The sequence below is a fragment of the Apium graveolens genome, chromosome 1 (genome assembly GCF_009905375.1).
Source record: "Apium graveolens cultivar Ventura chromosome 1, ASM990537v1, whole genome shotgun sequence".
In the NCBI taxonomy this organism is placed as follows: Eukaryota; Viridiplantae; Streptophyta; class Magnoliopsida; order Apiales; family Apiaceae; genus Apium; species Apium graveolens.
In genome coordinates, this window is record NC_133647.1 from 174,105,091 (window position 1) to 174,124,100 (window position 19,010).

At 32.1% G+C, this 19,010-nt stretch overlaps 1 protein-coding gene and 1 long non-coding RNA gene across 10 annotated transcripts; both read left to right on the forward strand.

Moving 5' to 3' along the window:
* The first annotated feature begins 520 nt into the window (after nucleotides 1–520).
* On the forward strand, nucleotides 521–10,500 carry LOC141671267 (uncharacterized). Of its 4 annotated transcripts, XM_074477457.1 has the most exons (7): nucleotides 521–669; nucleotides 1,813–1,998; nucleotides 5,914–5,975; nucleotides 7,266–7,560; nucleotides 9,011–9,237; nucleotides 9,570–9,789; nucleotides 10,092–10,500. In XM_074477457.1, the coding sequence occupies exons 3-7, from the start codon at nucleotides 5,958–5,960 to the stop codon at nucleotides 10,214–10,216; spliced, it is 885 nt and encodes a 294-aa protein (XP_074333558.1). In that variant the 5' UTR covers nucleotides 521–669; nucleotides 1,813–1,998; nucleotides 5,914–5,957; the 3' UTR covers nucleotides 10,217–10,500. The 4 variants fall into 4 exon arrangements, with proteins under 4 accessions (XP_074333558.1, XP_074333548.1, XP_074333566.1 ...); XM_074477447.1 differs by lacking the exon at nucleotides 1,813–1,998; XM_074477465.1 differs by lacking the exons at nucleotides 521–669; nucleotides 1,813–1,998 and adding an exon at nucleotides 5,388–5,406.
* Nucleotides 10,501–11,422: 922 nt separating this feature from the next.
* LOC141671287 (uncharacterized) lies at nucleotides 11,423–18,650 on the forward strand. Of its 6 annotated transcripts, none has more exons than XR_012555032.1 (5): nucleotides 11,423–11,607; nucleotides 12,027–12,699; nucleotides 12,781–12,983; nucleotides 16,509–16,770; nucleotides 18,237–18,650. It is a non-coding gene; the product is annotated as an uncharacterized LOC141671287 (long non-coding RNA). The 6 variants fall into 6 exon arrangements; XR_012555034.1 differs by having other exon boundaries at nucleotides 11,427–11,607; nucleotides 12,492–12,699; XR_012555035.1 differs by having other exon boundaries at nucleotides 11,431–11,607; nucleotides 12,649–12,699.
* Nucleotides 18,651–19,010: the final 360 nt, after the last annotated feature.

Below are 19,010 nucleotides of genomic sequence, written 5' to 3' on the forward strand. Positions count from 1 at the left end.
ATACACTTGTTACAATACGAGGCAAATATCAACATTTATAATTGATTCTATATTTAACAATAACTATAACATTTTACTATTTTGAACCAAAATTAAAGCACTATACAGCTAAACCTCGATAAAGTAATAATTGATAAATTAATAAACTCGTTAAAATAATATTTTTCTCCGGTTCCAATATAATGGACACAGTGTATTTTTACTCCCGATAAAGTAATAAACTCGATAAAATAATAATTTTTTATTCCCGATACTATTACTTTAAAGATGTTTAACTATCTTTCCTACCATCGTGATTACTTAAAACATAATATTTAATATTTATACCTCATATGAATTATAATATTAAAATAATAATTAGTAAATATATTTAATTTTTACTTGAAGTTAGATTTATATATAATAATTATACATGAATTAAAATTTAATTAAATTTAATTATATGATCATATCAATAATTGTTTTGATTAAAATAGGAAATATTTATAAAGTGCCCCTTCCGAATATAGAAGGGAAATAAAATTTGAAATTAAACAGAAGGAATCGTAAGCGTGCAAAGTTTGTGCGTTTTTAGGGTTTCGATGTCGGAGAGTAGCGGGGGCGTGCCGGAAATCAACTCCGGCGGAACAATTCCTTCCGGTGAAGATGAAGCATATGCTGCTGCAATATGTAAGTATACACACACACAGACACACTTATATATGTTCATAATGATCTGTAAAAATCGTATAAAGAAAAAAATTACTGGTGGTAGTTCGTATAATGATATGAGTAGTGTTGGCAACGAAACAGAATGATAATTATAATAAACAACAGAGTAAGGAAAGTTGAGCTAAATGAAATGAATATAAGAAAGGTTCATTATCCTATTGATATAGTTTATTTATATGACACTGTAACAAATTACATTTGGGTGTTGGTGACAGAAGAATTTACGATTTATCCTCACAGATTATATGTAAATATTTTTTCCAGACACTGATAAAATAATTAAATAATTTACCAATGGAACAGGGTATAAACCTATGTTTTACTCAAATCCGTTTGCAGTGGGCTATGTGTGCATGATAAAATAAATAAATAGACAAACTCAAACAAAACCACCCCACTAATACAGGTAAAACATACAAACAAAACAGTTATTATCACGGTGTTCATTTAGACTACATTATACAACTGTTGATAGGAAAAGGATAGACGAATTTAATGTAGAACATAAGAAACTACGCCTAAAAGAATGAAGTATTAAGTTATAATACGAGACTACTAAGTATTAATGTATTAGGCAAATTAGGCTATTGCCTAGGCCCTCACCTCATATTAGAGCCCATAAAGAGGCAAATATTATTACAATATGTTTCTAATTATAGGTATTCTACCGTAGTTTTAGGATTTATATTTTTTTAATAAAGATTTTTTTTTTTTTGCCTTTAAGTGGATAAGAGAGTTCAGTTACGCCGAAAGTATTTAACCAATCCGATTAATACTCTTCTACTTGATTACGAGGATTTTTCCTTTAATTGTTTTCTCCCCCTTCTCCAACACCCTCTCCTTAAATATGTAACTGAGAAAGATCAATTTATTAACCTACCAAGGCCTATCTTTGAAATGAATTCAAAACTGTATTAGACATTGCTAGTTGCTACAGAGACTTACCAGTCATGTTTTTGTTCAAAATTTCTAATTTACGCACTTAATTTGTTCTCTCTCTCTCTCTCTCTCTCTCTCTCTCTCTCTCTCTCTCTCTATCTGTTAATGTTTTCACCTTTTGCTATCACGTTTTAAAATGTGAGTTACGTTAATCAATGCCAGGGAGCAACAGTGGAGGTTGGAGAAAAAATGTAATATTGAATTGAATAATGTCAAGAAAACGGAAATCGCTGTTAGATGAAGTATTCTTGGTAGCTACTAATATTTTGAATAGCTTAATTTCTTGTTAAGATGAAGATGAAGCTGTAACTATTACACTGCCATGAGACTAGGTCCGATGATATAATGGTAACATTTTATTTCTTTATTACTGTTTTGATTTTTAGGACTAAATATTTTTTTTGTGTAAGCATTTAATTTTATTATTGTTTAAATACTTTTTTATGTGGCTTGAGGCTACATTTATGTAGGAGTAGTTTCTGTACAACGAGAGGTGGGAAATCGTCAGGAACTGCTTGTTCCTGAAATGTATATTTGATTGTTTTGTGTGTTTTTGTATGTTTAAATGACGAAAAATGCAGAAACAGCAAAGAAACTAGTAGAAATAACAGACTTAAGATAGAAACCAAAGAGATTAGGGCAGAATTAGAGATATAGCAGCGAGATAGAGATAGATCAGAGATAGGTAGTTCAGAGAAAGAGAGAGATGGATTGGAGCTAACTGCATGAAAAGATAGAGAGAGAAAAACAACAGAGAATTTCAGAGAAATAGAAAGAGGGTGGCGGAAAAAAGTTTCCTTCTCATATATTAATGCACAAATGGAGATTCAAGATCCTCACAACTGTCTATAGACAAATGAATTCTAACTAACTTTTGAAAGAGATGAATTTACTGAACAACCTTTACTACTACTACTACTACACTACTGCTGTAGTTCCTAACAGAAAGGGCTCCAACTTTTAGGTAATTTTTTTCTGTTAATCCACTTCTATAATTAAAAACTAAACCAAACCATAACACTTAGCATGGAAGTTCAAAGGCTAAAGGAGCAAGTATATGGTACTATAAGTTACTCTCTATGTGTTTGCTCATATTTTCAGGTATATACCTTTTCAAATTCGACAAGTTTTTACCTAACTTAAAATTGCAATCAACATCTATTTTGTCCTTTCTGAAATCTTTTATTTTTCAACATAAAAATATTCAGAATGTTGTAGTTATCCTAAACTAATACTTACAATTAAACTTCCGTCTCGTCTTAAAATTCATTTATTCATTTGTATTTGGTTCATCTTAAGCGATTGCGGCAAGAAATTATTCTAGTTGAGATTTTGGTTTAAAAAGTTATACTTTTTGCTTCATTTTTAAGTCTAATAATTGTGTATATATTGTTTACACATAAATAATGTTTTTTAATGTTACTTAGTTGCCTATATTAATTTTCCAGAACCTACAAGTTTGTGAGCGTTTTTAATTTAACATAATGTGTTAGAGAACTACCAAATTGTAAAGTTATGATGTTATGAAAAAATAGCATTTCCTGCTAGGTTCCATACTTAAATTGTGGCACAAAAATGTGCAGTATTTGATTGGCTGGAACACTGGAAATTTTTGGCCAAATTAATTTTAAATACTCATCTCCCTTTAAGGACTTTAACTCTTATGTTTAAAAGATGTTTAGTGTTCATCGTGCCAAATGCTTTGTCAAGATTTTACATTTTAACTACGTGTTGGGCACATGAGATGAAGATGTACAAAATAGACCAAAAAGTTAAACAAATTTAACATAGTGTGTTAGAGAACTACCAAATTGTAAAGTTATGATGTTATGAAAAAATAGCATTTCCTGCTAGGTTCCATACTTAAATTGTGGCACAAAAATGTGCAGTATTTGATTGGCTGGAACACTGGACAATTTTTGGCCAAATTAATTTTAAATACTCATTTGCCTTTAAGGACTTTAACTCTTATGTTTAAAAGATGTTTAGTGTTCATCGTGCCAAATGCTTTGTCAAGATTTTACATTTTAACTACGTGTTGGGCACATGAGATGAAGATGTACAAAATAGACCAAAAAGTTAAACAAATGGCCTAAGAAAACAGTTGAATGCTGTTATTTTATCTATGAGTTATCTTTAATGAAATATGAAGTACTCGTTTAATTTTCTAGTATATGTGACGATTTTTTAGTTGATCAACAAATCAATCATGTTGTACCACAGCGACAATGTTATTTATCAACTAGCAAACTGAAGTAGAAGTGATTATAGTAAATATTCCACATTTACATCAAGGGGCTCTGCTTGACAACTTATTAATTAAAATTGAATGTATGCGATTTTTATTTCATGTTTCTTAAATTTAATTTGTTTTTGTCATTCTAAATTCCCCCCCCCTCTAGATTTATGTATTATATATTTATTTGGTACAACTCTTTGTAAAACATGAACATATATTCCGTACTTAAGAAATTATTCGAGAAAGAGGGTTGTTTCTTAGTAGAATTTTTCAATTTAAGTTTTATTATAATAATCTCTTGAATAACAATCCCATTACGAACTGAAGGCATATATTTTGTTGGAAATCAAGGAAGATATAATTTGCGACTAATTTCCTTAAACTAAAAGTTTTCTTATTTTTTTGAGGTGGCCCATCTATTTTCTCTCCCTTATTAATTCAAATTTAGGTGATTAAAAATCTTTATATCCTGTCATATATAGTATTACTTTAAATTATTTGATTTTTCATTTTGACACTGATTATGTGTCATGGAATTGCTAGTTAATTATTTGTATTAATCCTAATATTCTTTTGTATAAATTGTTCTTGCAGTTTTAGAATTGTTGAATTCAAGAAAAAAAGAAAATGAAAAATAAGAATGTCTAAATTTCGTGGTCTGTAATTTTATAATTGTTATACCCCGGACATAATAATAAATCAATTTATCGAAATTTAGCTCGAGGCGAGTATAATAATATAATTTACTAGTATTTTTTTTTTAATTTTTTAATTGCTACTTCTAAATGTCTGACCTTGTTTATGTGAGGATAAGTGCATATCTCCTTTTCAGTTTATTTATTGTCTCATTATATTTTAAGAGTTTTCTCCGTTTCATTCTTTATCTATAACATATGGTTTTATATACAATACATGCCTAAATATTTTCCAGCTGCGCAGAAGATGTTATGCACTGTGTACTCTTTTGGATGTTTGACCTTCTCTCATTTTTACTTCTAGCAGTTGTATGTCATTATGTAATCTTACTTGAAAGATTTTCCGGTAAGAGAACTCTAAAATATACCACCTCGGCTACGTTAAATGACTTCCGAACCAAAACTGAATCTGTCCCCGGAATATATCTCATCCATTGGTCTTATTAATCTAATTTTTATGCAATCCGTTGTTCACATCAAAGTCTAAATCGCCACTATTTTTCAACCCTTTTGGTAAACGTCTAAATGTCCTTGTCTGCATTCCTTGGAATTGTTTCCAGTCAAGGCAAGTGCTTAGGGAAATTTATTACACCAGATTGGAATGGCCTTTTTGATAGTGATTACGTTCTTATTCATCTTGTTATAATTTCTATAAACTTGTATTCTAAATTTGTAACTAATTGTTCATTACTTCTAAAACTTAAAACTTTAGGGTGGGGAGGAGGTCAGTTTTACAGAATGTGGAGCCTTGATATTTATTAGATTTATTCTATTATTTGTAGCCTGCTTATTTTGGGAAGTTTGGTCTTTTGATTTTATAAGGTACGCATTGTATAATCCTGCGTACTAGTTTAATTCTGTAATTATACCATTCTTTTTTGGAAAAGAGGGCTATTTATTAGTAGATTCTTAGCATCTTGATTTTATCACCATAATAACCTCATTTTTGTAACATTGTTGTTGAAAGAAAATTGCGATAAGCAACGATTACTTTTTTAATTAATGAATAGGACTAAAAAGTTATCTAACTTCACTATAAATTGATGATCATCAGTAATAGGTGATCCATTTATTTCTTGCTTAATTTTTTTCTTATGAATTTGTTAAACATGAACTTGAAGAAATTTGTAGAATAATATATAGTAGAAATTTAGCTCAAGTCAACTGTAGCATTGTAAATTATCAGTTTTGTTAATTTGTTGTTATTAGTTTGCTAATACTAATCATCTAGCCTTGTTTATCTGAGCATAAATGCACATATTGTTTTCAAACAGTCTATTGTCTCTCTGTACATCTCAATGGTTTTCTCTTTTTCGTTTTTTTGTGCAGAGCGTACATTGAGCTGTTTGCCAGCTCTGGAAAAGATCCAAAAGATGTTACTGATGCACAACGTAATCTTCTTGACTTCCTCACTCCTCTTTACTTCTCTATCTCAATCGTATGTCACTCTTTTATCTTAGTTGAGATAACTCCATAAGATGCCACCTCATCTGCATTCAGTGGTTTAACATCCCAAATTAAATGTCGATAGTATATGTTTTAGCTGCTGTTTTGGTTGGTCCTTTATAAGTCTTATTTTCGTGCAAGCCGTCCTTTAGTTTGAAGCCCAAACAGCCCTCATTCTATAGGCAGATTTTCCTCTTTTCTCCACACCTTAATTTGTTGCAGTCAAGGTTAGTATTTAACATGGATCTGTTATAGACTTATAGTTTTCCACTTTTCTGAGATTTGTTGATTTCTTCAATCCCCAAATTGCAGTATTAGTTTTGCTATTTTATTTGTTGCTACTAAGATTTTAGCCTCGTTTCAGCCCTCCCTCCCCCCCTCCCCCCCCTCTCCCCCTCCCCCCCCTCTCCCCCCCCTCTCTCTCTCTCTCTCTCCCTCTCTCCCCCCTCCCCCTCCCCCTCCCTCCCTCCTGTTTGCTGCGCCATACCTTCTTAAATCTGTTATTTTGAATCATCATTCCACTTCCTTCTTTTGTTGCTTCGCATTGATGGTTCGATTACGGATCTTCTTGAGATGATCTCTTGTTTTGGATTTAATTATTTAGATCTATGATATTCTATTAGTGATATGTGTTTGCTAGTTTTAGTGTAATATTATAGTTTCGTATACTTTTGGGCACTCATCTTTCGAGGATCTCTGATTTCTACCAAATATATTCAATTGAATTGATTTCACTGCCATAATTTCTTTAATTGCCTTAAGGCGAGACAGTTGGTTAATATGAATATCTTGTAAGGTTTATTAAATGTTCCACTTTTAAACGTCTTTTTTTATATATATTCAATTGAATTAATTTCATTGCCGTAATTTCTCAATCGTTTGTTTCATTGGGAGTATTACCCCTTTTGATGTAATCTATGTCGGAGTCCCAAAAGTCTTTTTTTCTTCAGCAAACATTGCTGCGTTTGTTAGTGTTTTACCTGATAGCATGTAAATCTAATATTTATTTTCTAATTATGTCCCATTTCTATGCTTCTGGACCTTTATCTTTTTGTTGTTGGTGCAGTTTTTGGGCGGGGGCAGTTTTACAGATTTGTTTAATTACTATTAGCCCTGTGATTCAGTTAAAAGTTTATCTTTTTGATTAAATTCAGTATTTCTTTTAAGAAGGAAGACAAGTTTGAGTAATGCATTTTATACAATGATCTTGATTTTTTGAGTGTCTTTATCATCAGATGTCGGGAATCAAGTGTACTTATGAGGCTTGGGCGGAGAGAACAATCTCCGAGGCGAAGGGACGCCGTGTAATCCACTTTTACCTGGTATCTACTTCTGAAAGGCCATTACTTGCTGTTGTCGCGACTGAGAAGAATGACCGACATTTTAGTTACGAGGTTTCTGATAACTATATAAAGGTCTTCGGGTCCAGCCCATCCATCAATGCTCAAACAAAATGGACATCGCGGAGCATTATGCTCGAGTGGCTCAGTTCATTGGTGCGAAAGGATAACCTTCCACCCCCAAATTCAAGTATGAATCCCTGTAACGTGATAAAAGTATTTGTTTAATTTTACCTTACTTGATAACTATCTGCAGTGTCATTGGTAATTAAGCGTTTGAAAACAAATTGTTTGGTCACCATTGTATCATGAATATTAGGGCCAGAGAATAGAAATATTAATATCATACATCCTGCTAGCGAAAAGCTCTTTCTTGTGGTCTTAAATTATCTTTTTAAATGAAGAAATAATAAGAAGGAAAAAACGTTTTGCCTACTAACTAAAAGCTTTTCAATTAAAATGATTATAGATGTGCCATGTAGTTAAAAAAAAACTCTCTATCTTCATTAATTGTTAGATTCTCTCTCCGTCTGCTACCAATTCTTTTCCTTCCTATTGCCACTAAATCTAGTAATATGCATACTTTTCTAAGCCCAAAATGGCACACTAAACGTCTAAACCTATTGCTATTTGCTATCAGCGGTTCAATCGTGTATTCCCTATAAACCGTGACCTTTTTTAGAAAAAAATACTGGGAAATGAGTCGCCTGTTTAGGTTTGTGCGTATTCTGCTTTTAAATGGTTATCCTTACTTTTGTTGGATGTAAATTGTATTGATGTAATAATTCTGAGATTGTACTTTCCAGTTCATTTTCATTGATGTCTACAGTAGTTCAGCCGTAACAAGGGTGCACAGGGTGCACAGCAAGTGTGCATGACCAATTCTGCTCCTGTTTTCTGATAATTGTAAAAGTTGTCGTGATTTTAGGTTTTGGGTGTTAGTTTTTTCTAAGTCTATTGGAATTAGTTCTTCTGGAAGCTTATATAAATATCTTAGTTCTGGAATTAGTAGTTAAATATTCTGTTTATCTTGTGGGGAATATTAAATTGATACAACCAAATATAATTCTGGAGTCTTGTGTTATTGTCTAGTGTTCTTTAGTTAGTTTGTTGTTATTACTTGAAAAAATTCAATAATTTCATGACTTCAGAGAAATTGACCAAAATCCAAAATTTTGAATTTCAAAATATCGAAATTGGGGAAGGATGCCCTTTTTGCCACATTAAACATATATTTTAAAATGTGCGCAATGCGCTAAAGGAGTAATGCATCTCCAGAACGTGCATCAGCTGATACATATGTTGAAGAAATGATACTCATTTGCACGCAATGCGTGGAGGTTTAGCATTTTTTCACACAAATTTTTTCTACTGTCTGACAGATTTTGGCCAAATTACAAAATCCATGTATCTATCCAACAAATAAAATCCAAGTAATCATATATTTGGTGCTTAGTGATGTATCATGGTGCAGTACTTGGGTGTTGGGTCTAAGATTACTATGATTATTTATATCTCATATATGGCTTAACATAGTACAATAAGAAGGGTCCATTTAAGGTATTTTCGATACATATTTATAAATTTTCTTCATCTAACTGACCTAATCGTTTTACCTTTTCATACTCTCTGATCCTTAGATCCGCACAGTGCTGAGACCCATGAAGGTGATGCACAAATGCCGGAACCTATGCCCAGGGAGCCGGCATCATTTAAGGTTGGGGATTATATAGAATTTCTGTCAAAAGATGAGAAGATGCACGACTTCTGGTATAAGTGCAAGATCTTGGAAATGTATAAAAAATTTTGGAAAGTCCAGTGCAGTGACAGGAAGTATGAAGAAGTATCTGGCAACTTAGAGCAAGAGGTAAATAATTCTATCCCAAAAATACAAGTTGCATAAAATGATTAATGCTAAATGATCAAGCTGTGCTATTATATTGTGCACTTTATTTCTTGGATGATCACAACTTTCTGACCTTAGTGACAAGTTAAATTATATATTTTGATTTAACAATGTCCTTGATGCATCATAAGATTAAATTCTGCTGTTCACTGAGGCCCAACCTGGTCCTAGGCACATCCGGTTTTCATGTATATCATTATTGTGCGAATGACATGTTTTTAATTGAACCAATGGATTGTTTTTCTATTTTTTTTATTTTATACATGGGGATGGGAACGCTATATGATGTGTAGCACTGTATTCCTCCACCAAGACTTGCACCTCCTGGTGAGCTCAGCTTGAGACACACTGGTCGACTTACTATCCGCCCGTGCCCCCCTGAAGAAGAAGCTCCTACTACTTTTGAGGTTGGAGCTGCAGTTGATGCATGGTGGAAAAATGGATGGTGGGAAGGTTTTGTAATTACTGTCGAGTCTCTCTCCAGCAGTGACCGTTATCATGTCTTCTTACCTGGTACGCTAAGTTTACATTTGTCGTATCACATTTCTTATTGTAAAAAGTATTTTATACGTAGTAAAGCAAAAACCGGTAGTCATACGCTACAATTAATTAAATGAATAGCCATAACCTAGGTAAGCGCTTCACATATTTTTTAATTTCTAGGTCACCGATGTTTGTATTTTTGTACCATGGAAGGTTCAGTACTTGCTCACAGGTTGAATCATAAGTATAGCTACATAGTCTATATATATGTTGTCAAAACAACATAGTCTACATATGTCTGATCAAGTTTTTTTTGTTTTTGTCAAATTTAGGCCCCCGCAAGTTCTTAACTCTTCATCGAAAAGATTTAAGAGCATCAAGGGACTGGGTTGATGATGCTTGGGTATTAATCAGGTCTCATCCTGATATTCTCTCCTTTGTATATTCACATGTTTGATATGAAGGGTCGGATTATGAAGATGTTGACGACTGTAGTCGTGAGTCCACTCAACCCTCCGGCTAGAAAGTCAAATAGAGGTTTGGAGGCGGCAGTTTGTTGGGGAGTTGGTTACATTGACTATATATAGATTAGATCCTGTATCTCCATATAATCTTCTTTATTTTCTATTGTAATACATAATTATAATTTGTCCATGTTTACACCCTAGTTAACTTAACATGTCCGAGATGACATCAAGAGAACCCATATAGGTTTACATTAAGTGCATGAGTTTTGTTCTACTTGCCCTAATTAGGATGTCATCTCCCTAATCTTTTATAGCCAAATTGGGAAAACTTTTTCTATTAATGATTTTCGTAATTTTTTAAATATTATTTTTTCATTAAAAACGATAAAGGAAGTCTGAACGAGTTAAGCGAGAGATAGACTGCACGACAATTGAAAATCAAACTTTTGATTCGATGATCGGGCAAGACTGAAATACCCGATTTTAATAAAAAGAATTCAACTCAAATCATATCATGCCAATATGTCATATTTATAAATGTCTATTCAATATTCAACTCTTAATTTTCCTTTCTTTTTTCATTTCCGAACATATATTAAAATGCTATAGTTTTCACTCAATTCAGTAATTTCCACCCATTTGCTCAGATTTTTCTTAATCTTTTTTAACCTTTCTAAAACTAATAGTGCATAATACCAGAACACTTTTTTAATTTTCAGAGCAAAAAACATGTGTAAAGACTAAAATGCCCCCCTGAATGTAAATTACAAATCCTAATAAAAATTAATGAGAGGGTAATTTAGTATTTTTCTGAGCTCTTTTGCTCCGGAAATTAAAACCCTGAAAAGTGTATAAAATTTGGCCAAACACTTTTTGTCAAATTTAAAGTTAACATAAAATTTATAAATATATTCAAAATCAAGCAAATTTGTGTTAAACGATATTGTTTTTCATGTATAAAAAGTACATAAAAATTGATGTGTTGAGTCATTATTTTTTTAAATCCTGAGTTCATGTACGTTTGATAATTAAAATATTACATACAATATTACAGAACATATCTGTTTATCAAACATATTATATAAATATCAATATTTTAATAAAAATCATGCAAAATCACGTTTATTAAAACTTTGATGTATAGTGATTATTTATAAAACATGATTCGCAGCACCAGCAAAATAATATAATATGTGCTGAATGAAACATGACTTCAAAAAAACAAGGCTTTGTTCTGTGAAGGACGGTGATTTAAAAAAAACCTTATTGTTTTTGCACTTCACTTGGATAAATATCTTTCTAAACCTTCAATTTAGGTTTCCGATGTCGGAAAGCAACGGTGTGTTGCCGGAATTCATTCCCGGCGAATCAACTTACCCAGGTAAGTATTTCCATATACAGTTGAAGTTTGAAAATATATATTTGCTTAAACAATCCAAAATTCGTTTGGAAACCTAGGTTTAGATACTAACTAATTATCATCAGTTGCTAATAACTAGTTTCTTTTTGTGATGCTTGTCAAGTTGTAAGTTTAACTCTTCTTGCTTTGTTTGTACTTTTCTGCCAAAACAAGACATTTGTATTTTGTCATCTTCTTCTTCCCGGGAATATGATTTTCTTTGATTCCACCATTCCGTTTATAACAACTTATTTGGAATCCCTTTACATTAATTAACTAGACTCGATGTTCGATTAAGTATATAAACACACACACACCCTTTCCATGACTCATCCCGAAGTCGTTTGCTACAGAACAGTTTCTAAGATAAGATAGGTATATTATGTCAATTCACTTTCCAGGATTTAAAAGAAGAAATGCACGAAAGTGTCACTTTGCTGTTAAGGCGGGCTAAAGAATAGTTTGGCTATGATCATTATATGGGTTGCCTTACGGTTCCGTGCAATGAGGAAAACTTCATCAATGTGACCTGTAGTTTGAGTTCATGCAAGTCGTGAAGCTATGAAATGCAGTGTAAATCCCTAGATTTAGTCTTTGATAGCAATTTCGTTCCATGTGTAATTGTTCAAAGTGAGTTTAGGAGATAAACTTGCTGCACTTGTTGCACTTGTATCTGCAACTTCTTATAAATGAGAATGCGCTTAATCAAAACAATGTCCAGTAAGTCATAATTCACTGTGTGAGTAAGTACTTAAATATTTACATAACTTTGTGTGCTAATTGAATTGGTGAACCTGTCATATTCACTTGTGGTGATGCTTTGCATTATTTGAAATCTGTAGTTCACCTATTAACCTTTCAAACAGTATAGTAGTACCTGGAACAAGAGTTATGGTTTTGCAGTATACACATTAGAAGAAAGTTTTTTCCACAACAGAGTAATGAAAGTTAAGCAAAGAAAACTGGGAAGTATGTTATATTTAGAATAACTACTGATTCTAATGAGTATACCCAATCTTGTAGTTCATTGTGACGCAAGGGAACAAATGATCAGTTCTTGGCAAGAACAATAGGGTATAATATTCACCTTGAACGATTTAAAATAATCAAATTCCTATGCTATACTAGCAAACTCATGTTACATCTTTTTCCTAGGTATGCTTGGACACATTTGGGGCTATCTGGAGGGAAGCGCCTCTACTTGATCAAGAGAAGAATGACCATTGGACCAAATCCCTTTGTCAAGAGACGTAATGTTTATCCCCTCCATTCACATATGTCTTGAACATTTACGAAAGAGTAGCTATGGTCGACAAAGTTAGTTAATGAACCACGGGATAACTTTCTTGACAATTGAGGTAAGTCATATCTCGAGGCTCAAAGAAAAATTTAAATTGCCAATATGATTCTGTGGTATCTGTGAAGACCTTATGGTCTTTTTAAGAACTTGATTTTAATTTGAAATTTTTGATTTGGGTCACGTTTGGTATTGCTGTTGAATACAACAGTTTTGCAGGTAAAATTATTTGGTAAAATTTAAATGTAGCTTTCTTGAAAAGTGCTTTTAAGCCCAAAATTTGCTTTTTTATGAAAGCAGGTCCTCCAAATATATTAAAAATATTACCAAACGGTAATTTGATTTTTGCAAAAATTCTTTTTTCAATAGCGCATTTTTTAGCAAAAGTCCGAAACACTGAAATGACTTCTTTGAAATACAAAAAGAATTTGGATTTGGATTATTTGCAAACACTAAAATCTAAGACATAGTCTTAGGTTGTTTCACCGAGCGTTTTCCCCAGTGCGCGGAGCCCCAACAAGCTTAAATGAAATGAAATTGGGAGAGAATGAAATGAGATTTATACTCTTTTATGGAGGAATGTTTATTCTTTTCATTCTTTATCTCACTAGTCACTACGTTTTCTAAAATCTAAACTACAATTGTCAAGTTTAGGAAAATTTGTTGGGGGTTCCTCAATATGCTTGCTAGAAAGTTATAAATTGTGCTTAGGTGGAAGCTTGTTTTATATCTCTACTGATAGTATCGTACCTTTGAAGCAATGCACCAAAAACATTTATAAAGGAAAAAAGATGTAGGATACATAATTTTTAAAAAAAATTACAACTCTTAAATACGATAGTAAAGGTGTATCTACTCTGTGTACTTCAGGATGGTAGCTATTGTGAACCGATATTGGAAGTTGAGTAAACACGTAACTAGTTATTGTTTACTCGGGGGAAAAAAGATTATAGATTTTAATAAGCTACTTCAAAACACAATATGAATTTAAGTTACCAAATGGGAAAGGAATGCTCTATCCTCCATCTTCCTCATTTTTCCGAAAAACTTCATCATTTTCTATTGTTTGTTATTCTTTCCTAAATCCTTTCTTTCTCCTTTATGTATTTCCTGATATTCATTTTATTCTTTCCTTATGCATAAGATAGGTACGATGATTTTTGTCAAATCATCGTACCTCCATACTATCCACACCGAATACTTGTATCATCGCTTTTCTAGTACTCAACCTTTTTAAACTTCTGGTGTGCTTTCTCAATAGATCAATAATCACGAGATTCTTTTTGACTAAACTTTTACCTTCAATTTCAATGACGCCAAGAGGATATTCCTTAATAGTTCTTCCGATAATATTTATATTTAAAATTAAAAATTACTTTCGGTCAATTTTTTTTTATCTTGTTTACTAATTTTATTATATGAATATGCCTATTATTTTTGGGAAAAGGAAGCATATATTAATAGAATCTTTGCATCTTAATTATATTACAATAATCTCATTATAGTTATTGTGTAATCTTGTGAACTTAATTTATTCAGTCATTATGCCTATTCCATTCTTTTTAGGAAAAAATTCATATCTTAATTGAATCTTTGATTCTTATTTTTAATACAATAATGTCATTATTGTAAATTGATTGCCGAAGAAAAAGAAAAATTGTCCGTAGCAACTATTATTTTCTTAAATAATGAAATGACATTTTTTCTTTCTAATTTTGGGTTAAGACCGTTTATACCTCATAAACAGTAAGCTCACTCGTTGAATGACTCCAAAACTTTTAACTAAAAAACTTTCTTCCTCAAATCAAAGCCCCAACCCCCAACCTACATCCCTTCACTTTTTTTATATTTATTTGCTTTTTTCTTCTTTTTATTTTATAATAAACAATTTGCTTTCTTCTTTAACTACAAATATCTCAAACTGTCTCGTTAAACCATTCAATGTTTTTATATCCTTAATCGCTATCAATTAGGCTGCCTTCACTAGGTAGACATCCTTAATATTATCTTGTATAAATTGATCTATCATCAGTATACCTCGACTAGGTAGACATCAACCTTATTTTTCTTTGAAGATACGGTAGATGAATATGCTTACTACAGAATATGCGTAAGCTACACTTTTAATTGTATAATCTTGTGTGCTGATTTTATTATATGAACATGTCTATGCTTTTTAGATAAAGGAGTCAAATATTAATAACATCTTTGCATCTTAATTTAATTATAATTATCTCATTACTTTTATTGCATAATCTTGTATACTGATTTTATTTTGTGATTATACCTATACTTTCTAGGAAAAAGTCACATATCAATAAAATCTTTGCATCTTAATTTTATTCTCATTGTTGGATAATAATGGTTAAAAATGTCATTAGCCATTGTCTTTTGAAAAATATAATAATATGGAAATTTGTTATCTAATCTCGGGTTAAGACCATCTATACCTCATAAACAACTAATCTCTCTCTTTATACGACTCCAAAACTCTAAACCTCAAAATTATCTTATTCCTCTACCCAAAGCCCTGTCCAGCATCCCTTCATTCTTGTTAGCTTTCTTCTCTAAGACCTCAAATTGTTGCCTTAAAACGTCCATTTCCTTCCAGATCTATTCTCAATTGCCATCAGTTAGGCTACCTCGACAACTACAATTGAAAAATATAATTTGGTGTTGTACAGATCTCGCGTTCATCAATCGCAACTTCAATTAGGTACGCTTTAGCCTTATGCATAAAACTTAATTCTTTTTTGTAATGTATTTGATGAATATTTGTATTATAAACAGTGGATGCACATTTAAAGATGCACTGGTTGAGCTACACATTTTGTTTGTGTGGATTAGGACTTTTTTAGGACTTTTTTTTTTCTAATTATGCGTACTTGATGGGCATTAAGTTCCAGATCTCTAAAGCATTAGTAATTTAGGAGTCGCTGCAGTTCTGTAATAGGTAATTAGGTCATTCTTCTCTAAATTCTTTAGGAATTGAGTATTAATGGTATACAGGTGCCCCATTTATTTCTCTCATTTGATATATAGATTTCGTATTGAATATTAAATTAGGGAATAAAATTTTGCTAGAGTCAAGTTTAGCATCTTTAATTTATGAGTTTTGCTATTAATAAACATTTAACCTCGTTTATGTGAGATTAAGTGTGCATTTTATTTCCGGTCTGTTTATTGTTTCATTCTTTATTATATTTTAACAGTTTTCTCCTTTTCAGTTTATCATCTCGAGCATAGAATACCCTGAAAGGTGCCATATTGCGTATCTTGAACTTGTTGTCACCTAGCCCAATGCAATTCTAGTGTTTAAAATGACATATCTCCTGCATTTAATTGTTAAGCAGCTATGTGCTTATTCATTTTGTTAATCTTTCTGAGACCTGTAAATATGTAATCCATCTTTGGTATGTCACTGTGATTGACATAGGTCTGTTAGAGTATCTCGAGCTTTTTTTGCAGCAAAGGCCTGCTAGATGTGTTTGTTTTTTGCCCGATTTGGATAGTAATCTATGATTTGCTCACCAATTATATCATAACTATATGATTCCTTACCTTTTTCTTGTCTGTCTGTCATTAGGATGTCAGGAAACACTCAAGTCTATAAAGCTTGGACAGAGAAAAGAATCTCTGAGGACAAGGGAAGGCGGGTACTCCACTATTACCTGCTGTCTACTTCTACGAGTCCATTGCTGGCTGTTGTCGGCACTGAGACGAATGACCGGCATTATAGATATGCGGTGTCTGAAAAGTATATAGAGGTCTTCGGGTCCAGCGAAGACATTAACATTCGAACAACCTGGACAAACCGGACGGTGGTGAAGGAGTGGCTCCAGTCGCTGGTGAGAAGATAATTACTCCTGCTTTAATGTGATGAAAACCAATTGTTTGGGCACCATCTTATCATGAATATTAGGTTCAGAATAAAAAATATTAACATCATACATCCTGCTAATCACAAGCTCTTAAATATGGCCTCGAATTATTTTTTTAGTGAAAAAATAAAAGGAAAGATGTTCCTCTAGCTAAAAGCTCTTCAATAAAATGGATAAAGATAAGCCTAGCAGTTTAGAAACTCTCCGTCTTCATTAAATTTGTAGATTTTCTCTTCGTCAGCAACCAATTCCTTCCCTTCCCGTTGCTACTAAATATAGTAAGATAAATCCTCTTCTAGGCTCTAAATAGCACATCAAACCTATTGCTTCAGTGGTTCAATCATGTATCCTATATATCTTGACCTTTTTGAAAGAAAAATACTGAGAAATGAGTTGCCTCATTATCAGGTTTGTGCATATTCTACTTTTAATCGATTATCCTTATATTTGTTGGATGTAAATTTTAATGATGTAATGAGTCTGAGATTGTACCTTCCAGTTCATTTTTTTGATGTCTACTGTAGTTTAGTCTTAAGAGGTCACAACATGCACAACAAGTTTACATCACTAATCCTGCTCATGTTTTTTGATAATTGTAGAAGTTGTCGTGATTTTAGGTTTTGGGTGTCATAGCTTCCTAAGTCTATTGGGGTTTTTTCTTTTGGATGCTTATATAAATTCTTTTGTACTGGAATTTGTAGATAAATATTATGTTTATCTGGTGGGGAGGGTTTAATTGATACAACCAAATATATTTCTGTAGTCTGTGTTATTGTTAAATGTTGAGTATTGTTTAGTTATTATGTTATTATTACTTGAATAATGTAAGTAACTATATTACTTATGAGAAATTGACCTAAATACCATCTTTTGAACAAATTGGCGAAAATACTAAAGATGGGGAAGGAGGCCCTTTTTTCCACATTAAAACATATTTTTAGAATGTGCGTAGAGTGCAAATTTTTTTGAACCTCTTGCACAATGTGCTAGAGGAGTAACGCATCTCCAGAACGTGCATCAGCTGATTGTCTGAAGATTTGTTACTCATGCAATGCTCGGAGGTTTAGTATTCTTTCATGCATTTCCTCTCTACTGTCTGAAAGATTTTGTCCAAATAACAATAAGTACGTAATATTTCCATGTATTTAATCTGGAAATCTAGTACTGTTTCTTCCTCCTAATATGTTGATTATAATTTTTCATGTATTTGGTGCTAATTGAGGTAACTTATAATGGTGCAGTGATTGGGTCTAAGATTAAGTTATCTTCTATGATATTTATATCTCATTTATGGTTTAGCATAGTACAATAAGAAGGGTCCATTTAAAGTATCCTCCTTACAAATTTATAAATATTTCTCCTGTAATTGACCTAGCCGTTTTATTACTTCATACTGTGGAGAGTTTCTCTGTTAATATGTTTTCTCTGTACAGATCAAGAGACTTCCTGATCCTTAGATCTCCACAATGTTCCAACACAAGAAGGTAATGGCAGTATAATTGTGATAGCAACGACTGACCCAAGTGGTGTACAAAAATCAAGTTCCTGATTCTTCATCAAAAAGATTCAAAAGCATCAAGGGACTGGGCTGATGATACATGGGTTCCGATCAAGTCACATCCTGACATTGCCTCCTTTTTGTGTTCATATTTTTTATTTAAAGGGTCAGATTATGTAGATGTTACAAACATAAACAGTAGCAGCTTTATTGGCAAATCAACTCTACTCTCCAGCTAGATAAAGATTACATCTTGCATCCATTTTTAATTTACTTCTTTTTATCTTAATCATACATAAATGACAATGTATCAGGATTCAGAGCATATAATTTGCCCAGTTTTACTCCATTATTATAAGGTCTGATGACATTAAGAGCTCCTAAATAGGTTTGCATTTAAGTTCATAAGTTGTTCTACGTGCTGTCATATAATTCCTGTTTCAATGTTTCTGTTGCTTTGTTTGTCACATGTTATATGTTAACTTGCTTCGGAGAGAGTAGTTATAACAATATTAAGCAATCAAGAATTGAAACAATGACTTTTTTTAAAGAACATAAACTTTCAAATAATTTAATAATTATACAACAATAGACTACTAGAACAGATGAAAAATAATATTATAGCAAACTACACTAACTTTGTTTAAAACTGTAACTTTCAAATTTACAATAATTTATTTAATGAAACTAATAAGTATAGCACGAGTCT